This window comes from Chanodichthys erythropterus, chromosome 13 (assembly GCF_024489055.1).
Source record: "Chanodichthys erythropterus isolate Z2021 chromosome 13, ASM2448905v1, whole genome shotgun sequence".
Taxonomy (NCBI): Eukaryota; Metazoa; Chordata; class Actinopteri; order Cypriniformes; family Xenocyprididae; genus Chanodichthys; species Chanodichthys erythropterus.
The window spans coordinates 34,797,842-34,817,643 of NC_090233.1; the positions used below are offsets into that span (position 1 = coordinate 34,797,842).

At 35.8% G+C, this 19,802-nt stretch overlaps 1 protein-coding gene across 20 annotated transcripts in view; it reads left to right on the forward strand.

The window, feature by feature from the left end:
* The window catches only part of gria3a (glutamate receptor, ionotropic, AMPA 3a), a 67,670-nt gene that overhangs the window by 19,127 nt on the left and 28,741 nt on the right, over positions 1–19,802 (forward strand). For 19 of the 20 annotated variants that reach the window (XR_010896950.1, XR_010896949.1, XR_010896948.1 and 16 more), the window contains 7 exons: positions 4,939–5,178; positions 11,904–12,091; positions 14,008–14,061; positions 14,155–14,316; positions 14,711–14,878; positions 15,152–15,256; positions 18,180–18,287. Coding sequence is in view for 17 of the 20 variants with exons in the window: in XM_067407452.1 (XP_067263553.1) it covers positions 4,939–5,178; positions 11,904–12,091; positions 14,008–14,061; positions 14,155–14,316; positions 14,711–14,878; positions 15,152–15,256; positions 18,180–18,287 (1,025 nt within the window). In the remaining 3 variants the exon portion in view is untranslated. Of the gene's footprint in view, positions 1–4,938; positions 5,179–11,903; positions 12,092–14,007; positions 14,062–14,154; positions 14,317–14,710; positions 14,879–15,151; positions 15,257–18,179; positions 18,288–19,802 lie in introns of those variants that run through there. The other variant, XM_067407463.1, reaches the window with a different exon arrangement.

Below are 19,802 nucleotides of genomic sequence, written 5' to 3' on the forward strand. Positions count from 1 at the left end.
AATAAATGAATGATAAAATTCTTTTCTTTTAAAGATTCAGCAAAGAAACACTCAACCGTTATTGAAATTATATAGGAAATGAATACGGGTCATTTTTGACCCATGTTGTGCATTAGAAGGGGTTTTCATAGCTTGTGCATCAAAGGGTTAAAGGATTAGTCCACTTTCAAATAAAATTTTCCTGATAATTTACTCACCCCCATGTCATCCAAAATGTTCATGTCTTTCTTTCTTCAGTCGAAAAGAAATTAAGGTTTTTGAAGAAAACATTCCAGGATTATTCTCCTTATAGTGGACTTCAATGGTCTCCAAATGGTTGAAAGTCAAAATTACAGTTTCAGTGCAGCTTCAAAGGGCTTTAAACGATACCAGATGAGGAATAAGGGTCTTATCTAGTGAAACACAAATGATCGCCTTGCACATGCTTCGAATTTTTCCGTATTCTTCAAAAAGCTTACGCTTTATGTCCTACCCTTCCTTATTCTACTTACGGAAAATACTGAACTGGCGCCGCGTTTGCTCCGTAAGTTGAATAGGGAAGGCATAGAACATACAGTGTAAGCTTTTTGAAGAATACGGAAAGCGGAAGCATGCAAGGTGATCATTTGTGTTTATAAGCAGATACAGTTGTATTTTTGTAGAAAATGACCGATTGTTTCAGTATATAAGACCCTTATTCCTCGCCTGGTATCGTTTAAAGCTCTTTGAAGCTGCACTGAAACTGTAATTTTGACCTTCAACCGTTTAAAGGCCATTGAAGTCCACTATAAGGAGAATAATCCTGGAATGTTTTCATCAAAAACCTTAATTTCTTTTCGACTGAAGAAAGAAAGACATGAACATCTTGGATGACATGGGGGTGAGTAAATTAACAGGAAAATTTTATTTGAAAGTAGACTAATCCTTTAAAGGTGGGGTATGTATTTTTTCAACAACGCTGTTGGACATTGTTGATATTTGAAATCAACCCAAACAAACCCACCCCCTCTTCATTGCTCCGCCTCCAAAACTCCCACTCCAATCCTAAGCCCGTCCGCTGCTGGCATGCGAGGCAAGTGCACTAACAATGATGCTAAACACTTCATTTTCTAACGGTCGTCAGTGTGCAGTGGTTTACCTGCACAACTCTCACTGTCTGGTCACTGTTACACACGCAATACGTCTGTTTATCACAGCTGACGCGCAACAAAATGCTTCACGAAAAATAAAGTGCAGATAATGAAGAAACGACAAAGAAGCACAAAAAATGACAGTATACAAGAGTAAATACAAACAAGTGTTCGTTGTTAGTTGCCAACAGCACAGCAGCTCCAGACAATTAACACACTCAAACCCAGTTTTACTCACGTGAAGTGGAATCAAAGCAGTCTCCTGTTTTCAGGCCTTCCCTCTTAGCTCTCTCCATCGCTGAAAAGCTTTTCTAATATAAATGCCGGTGCTAAAGTGCTTGCCCAGTCATAAACCTTCATTCCAGTGATATTCTTTTGAGCTCTTTTGTAGTATGTCTCATCATCTCTCTTTCTGTGTTTTTTTTTTTCTTTCTTTTTTTTTCAAATCTCCGTCTTACTCGTTCTGTCACCTCGACCGTCATACGCCCCCTAATGGTGATTGGTTAGACATTTGGCCCGACTAACTTCCACACAGTGTAGTTGAAAAAAAAAACACCCCACCTTTAATTTTCGGTTTTTCATTGTAAATTATATAATGACTTGTTATTTTTCACTTCCAAAAACTGTAAATTGAACAGTATTTTACTGTAAAATTACATTAAATGTACAGTTAGATCTATTACAGTTATTTAGCTTATTAACTTTCTGTAAACCAGTTAACTGTTTTTCACCATAGCATTTTTACAGTCTTTTACCGTTAAAATCACGATCATTTTTTACAGTTTATCTGTGTGAACTAATTAATTATCGGTATATGTTGGCTAATTAATTAAAAAAAAAAACTTTTATGAAAACAGATAATCTGCCCTTCACAGTGCACATGTGCAGACTGACCCACTCTTATCTGTTGATTCCATATTTAAATTAATATTAAATTGATACATATTTGTTTAACCTTCAAATTATAGCAAGTATATTTTTGGGGAGAACACAATGCAAAATAGCCACTGATATATTGTGCACCTATAGTTGCTGTCCAACAGGTTTCTCAAATACTTAGGGTGACCATATTTTGATTACCGAAAACCAGGACACTTAGCCCGGCAATGAGATACTCAAATGATGCTTGAAGTTTACTCAAAGATGCCTTATAATTTCAATACATTTAAAGTATGCCTCCTCTGTATGGATAGAAAATTGTTATATTACAAAATACTATCTTTAACCAAAGACACAAATTCAGATAGGCTTCTCAGAGGTTACTCAACATGTTTTATTATGACAAGTTTCAAAAATAACGAATGAAATAATGATAGAAATAATGTCTCTTTTGTATTATAAATAAATAAATAAATAAAACCTCTGCTATATTAGCAATCCAGATTTAACAAAAATAGCTCTCACAAACTTACAAAAACTAACTAACAAATAATATCTATATCTTTAGTTTTATTCTTCATCCTCGTTTTCCTCTTCATCCTGTTTTTCTTCCTCATCCTCCTTGTTTGCCATATATTTTGCTGTAGAGCTGATCTTTCCCAGCAGTTTTTTTGTTGCTTAACAAATAAGCATGAAAGTATTTGCAAGAAGTGTCTTTGAAGTTAGTGTCTAAGTGCCGGTCAATTTAATGGCCCAATGAAAAACAATGAAAACCAGGACATTTTCATCACTTTATAAAAAAACAACCAGGACGGCCAGGACAGGACGTAAAAACAGGACATGTCCTGGGAAAACAGGACGTTTGGTCACCCTACAAATACTCAAACCATATCTGTAATTGGTCAGTTAAAAAAACAGATAGTCCTTCCACATCATTGATTGCATCAATGAGCCAAAGTATTTGCAAACTACAAAATGGCTTAGCAATAGATAACTGTATATGAAGTCAAGAATGAAGAAAGTACTGTAACAAAAAACTATGCACTTCAGCTTTAAGGACTGAATGAGAGAGTGAGTAAGAACTGAATGTGTCTCTCTGAACTGCAGTGATCGTTTGTTCTATCATGGTGAGAGTTGCTTTCCACTGAGGCACAATCAATATAGAAAGAGGACAGGACAGGACCACACACACACACACACACACACACACTAAAACACATACCCACACAAAAACAGTACTCAATTTGTGTGTAGATATTAAATGTTTTATTTTTTTCTTCTTCTTTGGACTTACTTAATGAATATCCAGTTGGTGAAAGGACTCTATATTTATAATAACTATCAATCACAAATAACTGCATTATATTTTAATATAGTACTGTTTATAATATATAATATATATCAACTACACTAAACACCAGGAGTTTTAAATACATTTAGTGTGAAGGTGGATCATATCAATATTTCTTTATCCGCTCATGTAACACTTTCTCAAGATTGAATTTTGTGCTTAATTTTCTTGCAATTTCCATACATTATGCTGCAATGGAAGTTGCAGTGGCCACTGAGGCTAAATGTGGAAATGACCATGTAAAGAGTCCATTCAGGACAATGGTATTACATCTTGGCTCACTTGAACAATTACTATAATGCCTAATAGTGTCAGCAAAAAATATAGGCTGTCCCACTGATCATTGTTCACTGTCTCACTGATCTCTCTCTCTCTATTTTTTTTTTTTTTTTTGCAAAAAGATGGCAATAGTTCATCAATAGTTAATCAATATTAAAAGTAAAATTGTGGTGGGGAGCATTGCACTCCTGTGCTCCATACAACTTCTGCCACCTACTGGACTGGAGTGCAGAGTGATGGATGGTGCACAGGAAAGCAATGGCAACGACCATGATTTTAATGAGTTAAAATTCTGCTCATAAAAAAAGCACATTTTGATTGACTAATTGAAAATATTTGATTCACTAATTGAAATATTGAGGACACGTCCCTTTCATTATCTGTGGTGGGTACGGCTCTATGTATAGGCCTGTGTTTGCGTGTGTGTGTGTATGTAGTCAGTGTTTGCAAAGGTGTTCTGTGTTTTCTTTGTTGTACTGAAGCTTTCAATTGTGTACGAATGTATTTGCTTTGCTGTATGAATGTTTGAACATTTTCTTTTTCTTTTTTTTTTAAGCTTAGGCTGTGTGTATGTGTTCATCTGTGTGTGATGATTTTTAACCTCTGGGCTCTCTGAGTAATGTGACATTTGCTTGTATTTTCATCCTTTTCTCCCTCATACTTACATGCCACATAATTCTTTTTCCTTGCTTTTTCTTTTTTTTTTTTGTGTCTTCTGGACATATTTGGGAACATTTGCCCCTTTTGTTCCTTTTTCTAGAATTAACTAACCTCTAATCCTGCCACAATTCCTTATTCTCTTCTTCTCTCTTTCTTTTTCAAGAGGCAGGTGTTTGTGTAAGGCAAAAATCATTTGCTTCAGGAAACAAATAGTAAAATGTCCTCTTTCTGGATAACATATGGTTGTAAATATTAAGTTAATAAGACAGCACTAAAGCTGAATTAATGCTTAACACTGACTTTTCTGAGGATTCATTCATGGTTAGGGTTATGGAGACGTCAGTGAACTCAATCTGTCTACTGTCAGCTTAGCTACATGGTTGCTAGATTTAGAAACATTTGCAGTTTATCTTTAAATAATTTAGATGACAAATGCATTTAGTTTTTTTTTTTTAATAAATAAATAACAAGACATTTGGATTTTAGAAGAATCTACATCATATTGCAATAAATGTGACATCAAACATGCTGTCATATTTTCTCCATTTCAGGCTACACACACATACACAAGTACACACACTCAGTAGTGAGCATCATAATACAAAATAGTTTGTTTTAAAGTGTACTGACTCTGCTTCTATCTCTGTCTTGGTCTGGCAGTCTGTTCACAGTTCTCCAGGGGTGTGTATGCAATATTTGGATTCTATGACAGGAGGTCAATGAACACATTAACGTCGTTCTGCGGCGCTCTGCACACCTCCTTCATCACTCCATCTTTTCCCACGGACACAGATGTGCAGTTTGTTCTGCAGATGAGGCCGAGCCTCCGGGGGGCGCTGCTCAGCTTGCTAGCCCATTACAAATGGGAGAAATTTGTCTACCTGTATGACACCGATAGAGGTGAGTAAACACATATACACTCAGGGTTGGGGAGTAATGAAATACATGTAACTTAGTTACGTATTTAAAATACAAAATTTGAGTAACTGTTTTTCATTACAGTTACATTTTAAATGGGTGGTAATCAAATTACAGTTACATTTGAAAAGTATTTTAGATTACCAAATTGATTACTTTGAATTTCATTTAAACATTAATGTAAACTGTGACTGGTAATTAATGTAAAAAGCAATTTGGTGATTAACCTGGTTAAATAAAGAAATGAATGAAAAAATAAAAAATGCCCCATTCAAAAATGTATATACCCTTAAATCTTAACTGTCCTGTCATTACCTGATAATCCACGACTGTTTTCATGTTTTGTGATAGTAGTTTGTTGAGTCCCTTGTAACTGTAAAAATTGGTAATTGCAACTTTTTATCTCACAATTCTGACTTTTTTCCTTGCAATTGCAAGTTTGCATCTTACAGTATCTTACACTCAGAATTGCGAGATATAAACTTGTAAATGCAAGTTACAAAGTCAGAATTCTGATTTTTTTTCTTGCAATTGCAAGAAATCTCACAATTCTGACTTTGTTTCTTGCAATTCTACCTTTTTTAATGGGAAATTGTGAGTTTGTATCTCTGAATTTTGACTTGCAATTGCAACTTGCAATTCTGCAATTCTGAGAAGAAAGTCAGACTTGTGAGAAAAACTTGCAATTACCCTTATAAGTATGTTGCATACTTATTAGTATTCCAAAGTATTCTAAAGTATTTAGATTAAGTTACAAAACTTGGGTAATCTAATGGAATACGTTACAAGTTACTTTTTAAAGCATGTATTTTGTAATCTGTAGTGAAATACATTTTAAAAGTAACCTACCCAGCCCTGCATACACTAACACGTATACTGTCAGTGGCCATAGTTCAATGTGAAAAATGAAAATGCTGTGAATAAAACAATAACACAAAAGAAGATATTTTGAGAATTGTGGGGGATTGTTTCATACAATAGAAGTCAGTTCTCACCAAAACTGTTTGGTTACCAACATTCTTCAGAATATCTTCTTTTGCGCTCTGCAGAAGAAAGAAAGTCATACAGATCATGGTGGTACGACATAACGTGAACGACTGGCTGTGTTTGGAATGGCACACTTACTTACTACCCAGTACACAGTGCATACTGCCTACTATTTTTTAAAGAATAGTGTGTGAAATAGTATACAATATGCAACTAATAATGTTTCAGAGTAGTATGCTGCACTGTTGTCACGACAAACACTGAACATTACTTCAGCACAGCTGTGCAGGTTGTTTCCTTACAAATATATGTGCTAACCATTTTTTAAATGTGGAAATCCAAGTCAAAATGTTCTACCTTTCAACTTTCCTCACCAACGGTCTTGATCTAACCAATAAAAATTCTGTTTGTTAAATTTTATATATAGATTTTATTTTGCTCAACAAAAAGAAAAAAAGCACACTGAAAAATGTAAACAAAATTGTGAAAGTGGTAACATAAATTTGATTCAAGTCAAAACCTGTTTTGAATCAAATTGATAGTTAGCTCATATTAAGTGTTCAGGTAACAGTATAGCTCCTTACAGGAACCCCTACTACTTTTTACTGAGTAGAATACTTAAATTATACATAGGTAAAAATAACTCATTATAGCTGGGTTTTCCAAAACATCACAAATATTATTATTGAAGGTGCCCTAGAACTTTTTTTAAAAAGATGTAATATAAGTCTGGTAAGGTGTCCCCTGAATGTGTCTGTGAAGTTTCAGCTCAAAATACCCCATAGATTTTTTTTAATTCATTTTTTTAACTGCCTATTTTGGGGCATCATTATAAAGGTCTTTTAAACAAATTAGATTTATATAAGAAGGAGAAAATAATTTAGTTTTCATTCAAGGGCACCTTTAAAATGTATGGTAGATTATGCCATATATTAGGTAAGTTATTGATAAGTTATTGATATGTTAATATATGGTTTTATTTGTAGAGAATATTTCATATGAGAGATGAGAGAGATTTTTTTTATATTTAACGTAATGGTCTAAATAGCCTAAGTGGTCTAAGGGTATCATTAATTTACAAAGGGTTCAATTGATCGTACTACTAAACAACCATGGTTTATAGCCGAACTGAACTCATTTCATAATTGATGAACTTTACAGTTATAGAACAGATTTGAATCAACACTAAATGGACTTCAGCTGAACAATGATACTATTTCTTTGTTAGAGCACTGTTGATTCATTAAACTATGTTCACACTCTGTTTGCTTTGAAATCTGTGCTGTATAAAGCACTATATAAATAAAGGTGACTTGATCCTAAACATGCCATAGAGATTAAAGTGCGATGTATGTGTTACTAACGATAATGTTTTTGGAAACACAGGTAGTTTGTACTTTACAGTAGCATGTGTACTTATAAAAGTGTTCCATTTATATAATAGTATGATAGTATGCTGTTTTGAACATAGCCAGTGATGACAGGATTTTCATTTTTACATACACTATCCCTTTAAAGTTGTAATGAAATGGAGGAAGCAACAGCTCTTTTGTTCCATATTTAAACAGCTTATTGAGTGTAACAGCATATTGAAGAAAAAAAAAAACAGGGCAGGTACTTGGTTCTATCCATCGGTTGTTGATTGGGTTTCGAAATGTGGGGGTTGCACTCAAAAGTGGAAGTAGATGAACGCAAGCTTGTAGGGGCAGGGTTTAAGCGGGCTAAATGATTGGAGAAGTACTCTTTATGTCACATAAGACTGTGTTTACATCTAGTATTAAGATACATTTTTGTCTGTCCGATCACAAGTGGACAACTCTAAATACTGGTGTAAACACTGTCCATTTGTGCACAGGTAGCATGGGTGTAGCATGGGTTCAGTCAGTTAGTAGTAGTATTCGTGCACTACAAAAGTGATGTAGAGTGTGACAAAATGAGAGAAGAGTGACTCAAGAAAATCTGAACAGAAGTGGTCACAGGAGATGCATTTGAAATGCGTTTTAATACCAGGTGTAAATGGTAATGCATGTGATCAGATGACTGAAAAATCATCTTAATACCAGGTGGAAAAAGGGCCTATAGAGTACCATGTTTGTCAGAGCTGTGGGGGGATTTTGGGGGGGCAGGTGCTCAAGTGAAAAAAAGGGCGTTCGTTCAAATTGGGTGATTCATTCATGAAAGAAGCAAGTGTCCACTGACTTTATAAATGGGTCATTGAATCATTGACTCACCCAATTCATTCAAAAATGGTGAAGCATTCAAGAACGAAACATCACTGTGTGTTGCTGGGAGACGCAACGTTTCTGCTTTGTTTAGAACTGTTGTTGTTGGCAAAATAGAGCAAAAACTGTCAAAATTGTCAATCCATATAATCAAATTGTATCAGATTTTGCAATTGTGCTTCTATATTCGAGAAAATAACACTCTTGCTCGTGTGATATTGTTTAACTATATTATGTTATAAACAAAATACAATAACTCATACAAGGACAATTCATATCTTGAATTTCAGGGGCATTTTATTAATTTTGGTGGCATTTCCAATCTTACATGACGCTATTTTACATCAATGCCAGACTAGCTTGCTTGTTGTTAAGCTTAAGGCGGTCAATACATAGATTTTTTAAATTATTTTAATATGTTCCTTGAAGTTCACTTATAATGTTAATTTTAAGTATTTTGCACACACAAAAGAAACAAATGTGCGCAAAAACATTTATTTTCAACCTTCATTTTCTGACCCTCTGTCTGAAACTACCTGTTTTAATAGGGTGGCTCCTTATAGGCTTATCAGTAAACAGTCACTGTTATGACTGGCTAACGTCATTGCATAGGAAACTAAAGAGTATAATGAAATCTTTTACTTATGTTTTGTGATGCAACTGCTGTCAGATCCAATACAGTTGGCTTCTTCATCTTTCAACAAAAGTTTCTTTTTGAACTCTCCATTACACTGTACCTCATTTACAAAACAAAATGCTTTGGAAAAAAAACCCATAATCTTCCGACACAATCTGGGACACCATTAAAATAAACCGTTCACTTGTTTCCGACCCTGGGATCCTTCTGAAAGACGTTCTTTCACTCTTCCATTTATCCTGTGGACAGACTCAAATGTGCATCAAATGTCTGAAACTGAATGCACATCTATATACTGTATCCAGTCTAGACAGAGTCAGTCATTATAAAGGGTTCTATTTGCTTTTGACGCGATACTCACATCCAGTATAGGCAAATTCCTAAAAATCAGCCTTTAATGCCAGTGGGCGGGGCTTCTCTGGAGGCAGTCATATGCCACATACTTTTGCCAGTGTGACGTCACAGGTCACTCAGTATCAAAACAAGCTGTTTTTCGAGCTTGATTAAATAATTGCTTACTAAGGAGGATGTTTTAAGCTATGAAACTTGCAGGATGCTTTAATGATATAAAAACCTCTTATATGACAAAAGATCAAGGCAAATTTGATTTCTCATTTAATGGAGGGCCATTGGCTAAGTTAGGCTGACTGTATTGATATGTTTTAATACTGATTTAAGTAGCAGTGCCAAAGTTTTGGGCAAACCTAGCTGTCACCAATGAATCAGATCAGCGAGATGTGGATGCTGCAGAGCTCTGTGGTGACTGTGACAAGGGATATCGGAGACTGGGAGAGGCTTGTGCGGTCTCACAGAATTATTAAGAATTTGTAGTGAGAACTGAGAATTGATCGAGAATTGTACCATGGGTCAAATAAAAATAAATACATAAAAAAATCAAATCAAATCAAATAAAAAATGTCTTGCAAAATGTCTATTTGTACACATGCCTGATGTCTGTTTTATAAGTCGCGTAGGCCTAATGTCTGCTTTTGTTCACATAAATATTACAAATATTTTGATTTGTAAATTCCCGCTGAAGCAGTAGACATCACTGTTTATATCAGGCATAGTGACAACACTGTTAAACACTGGTATAATGGAGGACAGTTTTCCTTTCTGTTTGTTTTCCAAATCACCTGATGGGCATTCAGCCAACAATCACACATTTTTCCTAGCTTGTTTACTCTGAGAGTGCTTACAGGGACAGTTTAAGGTAACAAGAGAGGCATTGTTATGTTTTCTTTAGGGATTTTCCTTAATGGATTAAACCCATCATACTAAAGCACTGAATATTTGGAGTAACAGTGTACTTATAGCTAGAGGTCGATGGAACTTTGTTTGGAACTCCACTTTTTAACACCATAGGCGGCAAAATCAGAGACTACATAGAAATTCTAGGCTTCTCATTTGTTCAAAAGGTCAGATTTTCTTCCATTGAAGCAAAAGATGCTCTTTGGAATCTGATCATTTTCAAATCATGATACAGTGCAGACAGCCTCAATCTGTTACCACCCTTAAAAATCATCCATTACAGTCAGCAGGGAGTTGTGCTGGTGGTGCCAATCTTTAAATGGCTTTACATCACCACAGGGCTCTTGCATCTGTTAAATATGCTAAACAGTGACGATTAAAAAAATCTGTGTGAGATTGGAGCCTTGGCTTGCTGGTTACCATAAACATTCAGAGACATTGAGTTGTGGTGTTCAGAGGGCTGCTGCAGTATTTGGCAGAGATGCTCAATAAAAATGCAAAAGGTCAAGTATATAATTTGCAAAATTAATCTGTGAGAGAGGTTAAGAGATATTTAATGAAGGGCTATAAAAGATTTTGTCCATGCAGTGTTTAGCAAGACCCTCTTAATTGCTAATGAGGAACGATGTTTAATTAACTTATAAACCTTTGCGGGTCTGAGCGCTGCTATCACTTGGCACGTGCCCTTCCTCTTAATAACATGTATGACTTTAAGATTTGAAGTGCTTGTGTGTACGTGTGTCATTTGAATTCTCACCTCTCTGCAAGCTGTCAGTCTTGATTAATTGGTCACTGCTAAACAGCCTGGCGGTCTGGCACTCTAGGACGTATGCTAATTAAAATAGTGATAGAGTGTGTGTGTTGTCCTATAATGAATGTGATTGCAGGGCTAAAAACGAGACCAAATGGAACAGGGCTGATTTGTGTCCAGTGTGTGTATGTATGGCCTTGAGCTGGAGGTTATAAATGGTGTTAGTGAGCATTTCTGTTGCTTTTGTGTTTCCTTGAATCCTTTAACAGGTTAAGTACACCTGTGGTATTGTCTATTAATACAGTAAACTATCTATCCATCCATCCATCCATTTTTTTTTCTCTTGAATACATATAGTTTTTTTTTACAAATCAGGAGCTTAAATCAGAGCAAACAAAACCCTCACTTCCTGGGGTGGGGTGTCTATGCAGGGGTCTGATATGTGCTGCAGTGGGTCTGATGTATTGCAGAAGACCTGATTAGTTGCGTACAAGATATGATCTGCAGTGGACCTGATTTATAGTGGAGCATATCAGAAATATATGAATGAAGGCCAAATACACACCTAAACAAACATACTGTATGTGTGCGTAAAAATGTGTGTTTTGCCATTGCATTAGAATCATTGGCGCAGAGTTACAGTAATTACATTCACCACGTCTCTTTCTCTGCCTTCCCTCCTTTCATCCCTTCAGATTTGCACTGCATCAGCAGTTCCTCTGTGTTCTCAAAGCAGAGCGAGAAATGAAGCAGTCCTTGCTCCATCATTTTGGCCCAATTCTGCCCTGTTACTACATCTACACAGGCCTGGTGTAGCAGTGTATTTTACACCTTGTATTATTCTCTCTTTCTCTTCGAGGGTTTTCCATCCTACAGGCCATCATGGAATCCGCAGTGATGAATAATTGGCAGGTGACGGCACGTTCGGTGGGGAACATAGTGGATCCGCTGGAATACCGACGTATTATTGAAGAAATGGATCGTCGCCAGGAGAAACGCTTCCTTATCGACTGTGAGGTTGAACGCATTAACAGTATTCTAGAGCAGGTACATAAAAACACACATCATTTCATCTGGCTACCTGTCAGACGATCTGCCTATTTGTCATTCTTTTTACAGTCACTGTCTGTCTGTCGTGGTGGTAGATCAGGAAAAGTTCTCAGTTTTGTGGTATTGATCAATACCTTTCCAAAATTCAACTGTCCTTAGCAAACAAGGTGATAAAAATAGCGTGTGTGAGAGTGTGTGTGTTTGTCTAAGTAGGGCACAGCGTCCTGTAATAAGGGAACAGTGAGAAAACTAAAAATACTCCCTTTCCTCTCATCCAAAAATACAGCTCTCAAAGGTACTGTTACATTCTCCAATTCTGTTTGTCTCTTTCACTTATTCTTTCTCTTTCAGTTTTTTTACCCTCTGTCTATATTTTCTTGTTTTTTTCCCACACAGACACATATGCATGGAGACAGAGTAGAAAAGAATGTGTGTGTGTGTCACTGGGAGGTCACAGAGATAATGAAATCCACGAGTAGATCAATCAGTGCTCAGAGAAAGCTAATAAGAGCGCTGCGCTTTCAGCAGACTGGCTGTCTGCTGCTATTTGTAAATCAATAGCTGTGTGTGGGTGTGGTTGGGTCGTACCTTTATGTTGTGCCCAAGAGTCAGCAAAGCTTTACTTGCACAGCACTAAAAATTTCAATACTGCCAATGGATTCAAGTACTGCACCTTTGTAGAACAATAAATAATAACACAGTCCTGTGATGTGTGGGAAGACGCAATAATATAACAGCTCCATAGTTCCTAACTGGTTCAGTCAGGACAATGGAGACAGTTCATTCATCTCTGATTACGTAACTATGGGCTCTATTGTCCTGATTTTTCTTAATGAAAAACATTTTAAATGCATATTTCCATAGATGGAATGTGGTGTTATTTAGGTTTTTATAATGAACATTGGACATTATCAATCCCGCCATTAAAAATGTTGTGTAATTAGTTCTTTTGGGGAAGTATTGTTTAAGTGCTGTTTAAGATTAAGAACTGTTTTCTTGGCAATTAGCTGAAGTTATTTTTGTTTGTGTGTTCGTTTTTTAGATAACATTTATTTTATTTCAAGTAACGATGACTATTAAAAAAAAATATATATATATATATATATATATATATATATATATATATATATTAAAGAAAACAACAACTGTTTTATATCCCAGGAATATTACACATTTTCACATCATGTTGTCCATATGATCCACTAAATTAAATTCAAGATCAAACTAAATTCATTATTCCATGACTACCAGAAGTGATTTAGTTAAAAAAATGCTCAGGGATTTTAGCCAGTGTTGTGATAGTAATTTTATTTTAATAAACATTTTTTTTGTATTAATTTTTTTTGTTGTTAACTATAACTATAATCATTATTAAATACATTTATAATTTATTTAAAATTCATTTTTTCCATGGCAACCAGAAGTGATTTAGTTAAAAAAAAAAAATCTACATTGCTCACAGATATTAGCCAACGTTGACTTTTTTATTATTTTAAAATGAAAGCATTTTTGTTATTTGGCTTTATTTGTGATTTCAAATATTCCATGACATGGCAGAAACTATTACCCATAAAATGATAATAAAAGACTGCGTCACTCATGGCCCGTGACTTTTCTCTAGTATTCAGCTATACTATTAATAAAAAGAAAGACACCGTTATTTTTCCCAGTACACTTTTTTTCAATTATTTACTATTAATAAAAAGAAAAACGCAAGCAAACTTTTTGCTTTTTTTTGCTTTCACCGCTGGGACTGCAAAGTGCCCATAGTTACAGAATCACCCCTCAGCAGTTAAGGCTTTTGCATTTAATTTGTTGCCAATTTTGCTCGTCATTCATTCATTTTGATATTATGTCCACATAACCTATCAGTCATAATGCTGGATGACACTCTTTCATTCTTTTTTTTCCAGGCTGCGATCTCAGGAAAGAATAGTCGTGGATATCATTACATCCTGGCTAATCTTGTGAGAAAATACACAAACATGCACAGAGCTCTTATTTCCTAACCTTCTGTGAGTGACCTTTCACTTTTGACTACTGGCCATTGCTCTCTGCAGGGGTTCTCTAACATGAGTTTGGATAAGGTGTTTTCAGGCGGGGCAAATATTACCGGATTCCAAATCATAAGTCCTGATAGCCCGATCGTGCAGCAGTTTCTCCAGCGCTGGGAGCGGCTCGACGAGAGAGAGTTCCCTGAGTCTAGAAACGCTCCCCTGAAGGTCTCTCTCTCTCTTTATTTCTATGCTTATTTATGTGCATTTGTGATGTGTTTATTTGGAAGTGTGCCACTTGTGAATATGATTTTGGAGTTTATTTGAATGTGTGTATGTGTAATTTATGATAACATATTTTGATGAGTTTAATGTAGCAGTCATGCAGTAGTTTTATTAACCATCTCTTTTTGTTGGTTCTTGCCTATGTTGCTGAAATTCTCCCATACTGAACCTTATTCAGCTGTTCACTGAGTGTTTAATAGAATATGAGCGCTCATTTGGGCAAATTATATCGGCAAAATGCAGTGTATTGTAAAACTGCTTGTCTTTTGTGTGGTGCTCTTTCTATAGTGATGTGTTCATGCATTCAAACCATTTATCTGTTTGTTGTCATGTTTAGTATACATCTGCACTGACACACGATGCCATCCTGGTGTTAGCTGAGGCATTTCGGTATTTGAGACGTCAACGCGTTGATATTTCACGTCGAGGGAGTGCAGGCGACTGCCTTGCCAACCCGGCCGTACCATGGAGCCAGGGAATCGACATTGAAAGAGCTCTCAAAATGGTAGGAGGGGTCCACAAAAGGCCTCAGACAGTAGCTGAGAAACCTCTTCTAAGAGACAGAAAAACAGCAACATTCACATTTTTTTACTATCAATGAATGTGCAATACTGTTTAGAAATGCATTTACATTTGTTGGATTTGAAATAGTTTGTTTATTTTCACCTGTATGGTTATATGATACCTATATTAACTTTAATAATGTTTTATGCTTTTCTTTTTTGTTGTGCTTGTTATTTTGTGGGTGTTACTGTTCCTATGTGCTTTCCACCTACAGGTTCAGGTTCAGGGTATGACAGGAAATATTCAGTTCGACTCGTTTGGACGGCGATCAAATTACACCATTGATGTTTATGAAATGAAACCGGGAGGAGCCAGAAAGGTTAGTGGCTCTAGGAGGGCAGTTTCTATAAATTCACACAATATTATTGTCACAGTAAAGCCACAAGTCACTTTAGAACATTCAGCAGTGCTAAAAATATGCCTACATGCATAAGGCTATATATATATATATGTATATATATATATATATATATATATATATATATATATATATATATATATATATACATATATACATATATACATATATATATACATATATATATACATATATACATATATATATACATATATATATATACATATATGCGTGTGTGTGTATACACTTACCGGCCACTAAATTAGGTACACACCTTGCTAGCAGGTACTGGGTTGGACCCACTTCCCACTATTGCCTTAATTCTTCATGGCATAGATTCAACATAACGCTGAAAACATTCCTCATTCCTCATGCAGTGTAGCTGCAGAGTTTCCTCTTCTTAGCTGACAGGAGTGGCACCCGGTTTGGTCTCCTGTAGCACATCAGCTTCAAGGTTCGATGCGTTTTGCATTCAGAGATGCTCTTCTGCATACCTCGGTTGTAATGAGTAAGTTTTTGTTGCCTTTCTATCAGATCAAACCAGTCTGCACATTCTTTTCTGACCTCTGGCATCAACAAGGCATTTTTGCCCACAGAACTGCCATTCACTGGATATTTTCTCTTTTTTGGACCATTCTCTGCAAACTCTAGTGATGGTTGTGTGTGAAAATCCCAGTAAATCAGCAGTTTCTGGAAAAAAAAAACACTAGCCTGTCTTGTACCAACAACCATGACATGTTCAAAGTCAGAATCATCCTAAGAAGTGTATGAGATTACAGTAAGTGTGTCCCAAAGCATAGAATGTTGAAAAGAGTATGCCAGAAGTCCCCGGATGGTCTACTATTTCCAGTAGATTTTCGAAGTGTGGATCCGTGCACACTATAAAGGATAATATTGCTCACAACCCATTGCGCGTTGGATGAGAATTTCGGTTCAGAACTAAAAAACACAAGTAAAAAGTATTTAAAAACTACAAAACATGGTGGATAGCCTATGTGCAACTGACTGTGAGAGGTTTAGATAAAGGTTTGAGTGACTAATAATCAGTCTTTCCTGAAAAAACTTAAATTATAAAAAAACTTTTAAATGCATCATTATGCATTAATATGTGGAGAGTTCTCCATATGAAAGACCCGCGACTGCAGATCAATGTGCTACTGCATTTTTCTCCGATACAGTAGGAAATGAAATGAAATGTGGAGGATTTTAACTGTGACAATATGATTGACAGGCCAGTTTACGGTCAGGATGTAGCAGAGAGCAGCCATTAAAGATGCAATTGTATGACGTGATAATATGTCCCAAAATTGTCTACTCTTTTGCTACACACTCAAAAGTATGTACTTTTTCTTCACAAAAAGAGTACATACTTTTAGGGCATAGTAAAAGTAGGTGAATTGGGATGCAGCACATGTCTAAATGCATGCAAATGAGTTGCTGCCATGTGATTGGCTGATTAGACATTTGCGTTAACAAGCAGTTGAACAGGTGGCCGGTGAGTGTGTATATGTGTGTGTATATATATATATATTATGTATATGTTTTTATTTTGTGTTTAAAATTTTCTCCAAAAACAGTCATTATTAATTGTTTCCCCACCATTAATGGAATTTTCCATCTTTTATGACACAATGATTCCCGCCATTAAAAAGTTAGTTCACCCGAAAATGAAAATAATGTCATTTTTCCCTTTCCACACCTGTAAGACCTTTGTTCATTTTCAGAATGCAAATTAAAATATTTTTGTTGAAATCCGATGGCTCAGTGAGACTCCATAGCCAGCAATGACATTTCCTCTCTCAAGATCCATTAATGTACTAAAAACATATTTAAATCAGTTCATGTGAGTACAGTGGTTCAATATTAATATTATAAAGCGATGAGAATATTTTTGGTGTGCCAAAAAAACAAAATAACGACTTATATAGTGATGGCCGATTTCAAAACACTGCTTCAGATCATGATTCAGATCGCATGTCAAACTGCCAACGGCTGAAATCACGTGACTTTGGCGCTCCGAACAGCAGATTCGATACACTGATTCATTTGTGCTCCGGATCTTCCTGAAGCATTGTTTTAAAATCGGCCATCACTAAATAAGTTGTTATTTAGTTTTTTTTGGCTCCAAAAATATTCTCATCGATTTATAATATTAATATTGAACCACTGTACTCACATGAACCGATTTAAATATGTTTTTAGTACCTTTATGGATCTTGAGAGAGGAAATGTCCATTGCTCCCTATGGAGGCCTCACGGAGCCATCGGATTTCAACTAAAATATCTTAATTTGTGTTCTGAAGATGAACGAAGGTCTTACAGGTGTGGAACGGCATGAGGGTAAGTAATAAATGACAGAATTTTCATTTTTGGGTGAACTAACCCTTTAAGCAGAGGCTCTGTTCTTTCTTTTGATATATTGTTCAGACATTCGTACAACAAGAAATTCTGGGGGCCATGAATTTTTGTGAAAATGATCAGAAATGCTGGCGATGGCTGGCAGCTTTTTAAAAAAACACTGGTGGGGAAAGAGTTAAGCAATTGAGGTTTTTTATTGCCATTTTACTGCCCTCTTTAAGACCCTTGTCATTAAATGTTCAATTTGTTGCCCATTTCTTTCATTTTTTAACAGTAGCTATTTTTTTTAATAGTACAAATAACTATTTTATCTTAAACAATCAAGGAAAATTGTATTTCTCATGCTATGACCCCTTTAACGTGCACTTGAATGCTCCAGCTACCCTCAGACTTGCTTTCCTCCTCCATCATTCATGAGATCATGTTTCTACTGAGTCATTCTCTTTCTGCATTGCTCCATTTCTTTTATCGGTTGACTGTGATTGATTGATTCTATTTATGCTTTTGCTGTTTCTTTCCCTTGCAGATTGGCTACTGGAATGAATATGAGAAATTTGTTTATATAGTGGAGCAGCAGGTTACCAACGAGTCCTCCTCTGTGGAAAACAGAACCATTGTGGTCACTACTATTATGGTACACTATCTAAAGCTGCTTTTAAATATGCTGAACCATGATCCCTTCTGCCCTCTCAGGTTTAGTGACACAGTTGCATTGCATCCTGGGGGGGGCAGAATGTTTTTCTGTTTTGCTTTGCTTTGCACTCACTCACTACATGTTGAAACAGTCGATCACAGAAGAGTGTTTCAACTGTATCCGTGTGAGTGCCAAAGCATTTTCAGTTCCATTCCAGTGGCCTATTGTAGCAGTGACATCACAATACTGGCTTTGGTAAGAAATAGGTTAGAATATTCCTTTCTCTGCTTCTTTCACTCCACCAAACGTAAGTACTGAACGACTGAGATGCCGGGCTGGATGCAAGTGACAGTGTGCATAAAGACACACGCACACAAAAATTGGCTGATGGTTTTCTCACACATGATGTGAAATAGTAAACATCAGAAAAAGAAGCAAAGTGTAGTGTTTTGTTTTACACCCCCTGCAGAGTTCAGATGTTCTCTACGTTTTCTAGCTGAAGTCCTGTTTTTTATTCCCAGCTGTCCAATCAAATGTGCCCATTAGGTGCAGACAGTTCATTATTTAAATCCCAAAAAAAAGGTTTAATCTTCCCAGCAGAAGCGATGAATGTGAGCTGGGTAAGCGAGTGTGAGCAGTGTCCACTTAATAGGAAATCAATACAAGTAAAATTTTTTCCTTAGATTGGCTTTTACATATTTCTTTAATTTATTAGTGGTTATTCAAGTGCCACATGAATACGAGTTGTGGTTTGGAACCAGCTCAGAACCTTTCCATTCAATATTACGCTTCAGTAATATTACAAAATTAAATGCATACAAATGTACTGCTACTGTTGAGATAAATCCAGTGACAAACAGCTGCAGTTTTGTTTCACTAAAAATAGAAAATCTGACCAAGCAGCCCTAATTTTGTAACTCCCAACCAAAACAAAATGGTGAATATATTTGAGTGAACTGTTGTTTTATACAATTTCAAAAACAATTTTACTTTAATTTGGATTTTACTTCTTTTCAAATTGACTTTATCTGTCCATCCCATATATTAACAATTAAAGGTGCAATATGTAAGAATTTTGCAGTAAAATATCCAAAAACCACTAGGCCACTGTTATATATTTTGTTCACTTGAGTACTTACAATATCCCAAATGTTTGCAACTGTTTGTAAATCGTGAGAAAATTTAATTTTTAACCAAGGCTACAGGACGTGTGAGAAGTCGCCTGTCAATTGCGTCATACCCGCGTTACCCTCGGTTTCCGGTTTTATTTTGTAGAAACCATGGAAACACCAAAGACACTTTAATATTTACATGTTTTAATAGACAAGATATATTTATAGACAGAAAACTAATTATTTTTATATAGCTCAACATGTTTAATCTTATTCTTTAAATCGAATTTTCTTGATTTTTTTTTTGTTTTTTTTGCGAGTACCATGCTTTACCATGCCTCAGAGAAAAACACTATTTTGTGAAGTAGCTAACATAGCATAATCAGATGCAGCTTTATTTTTA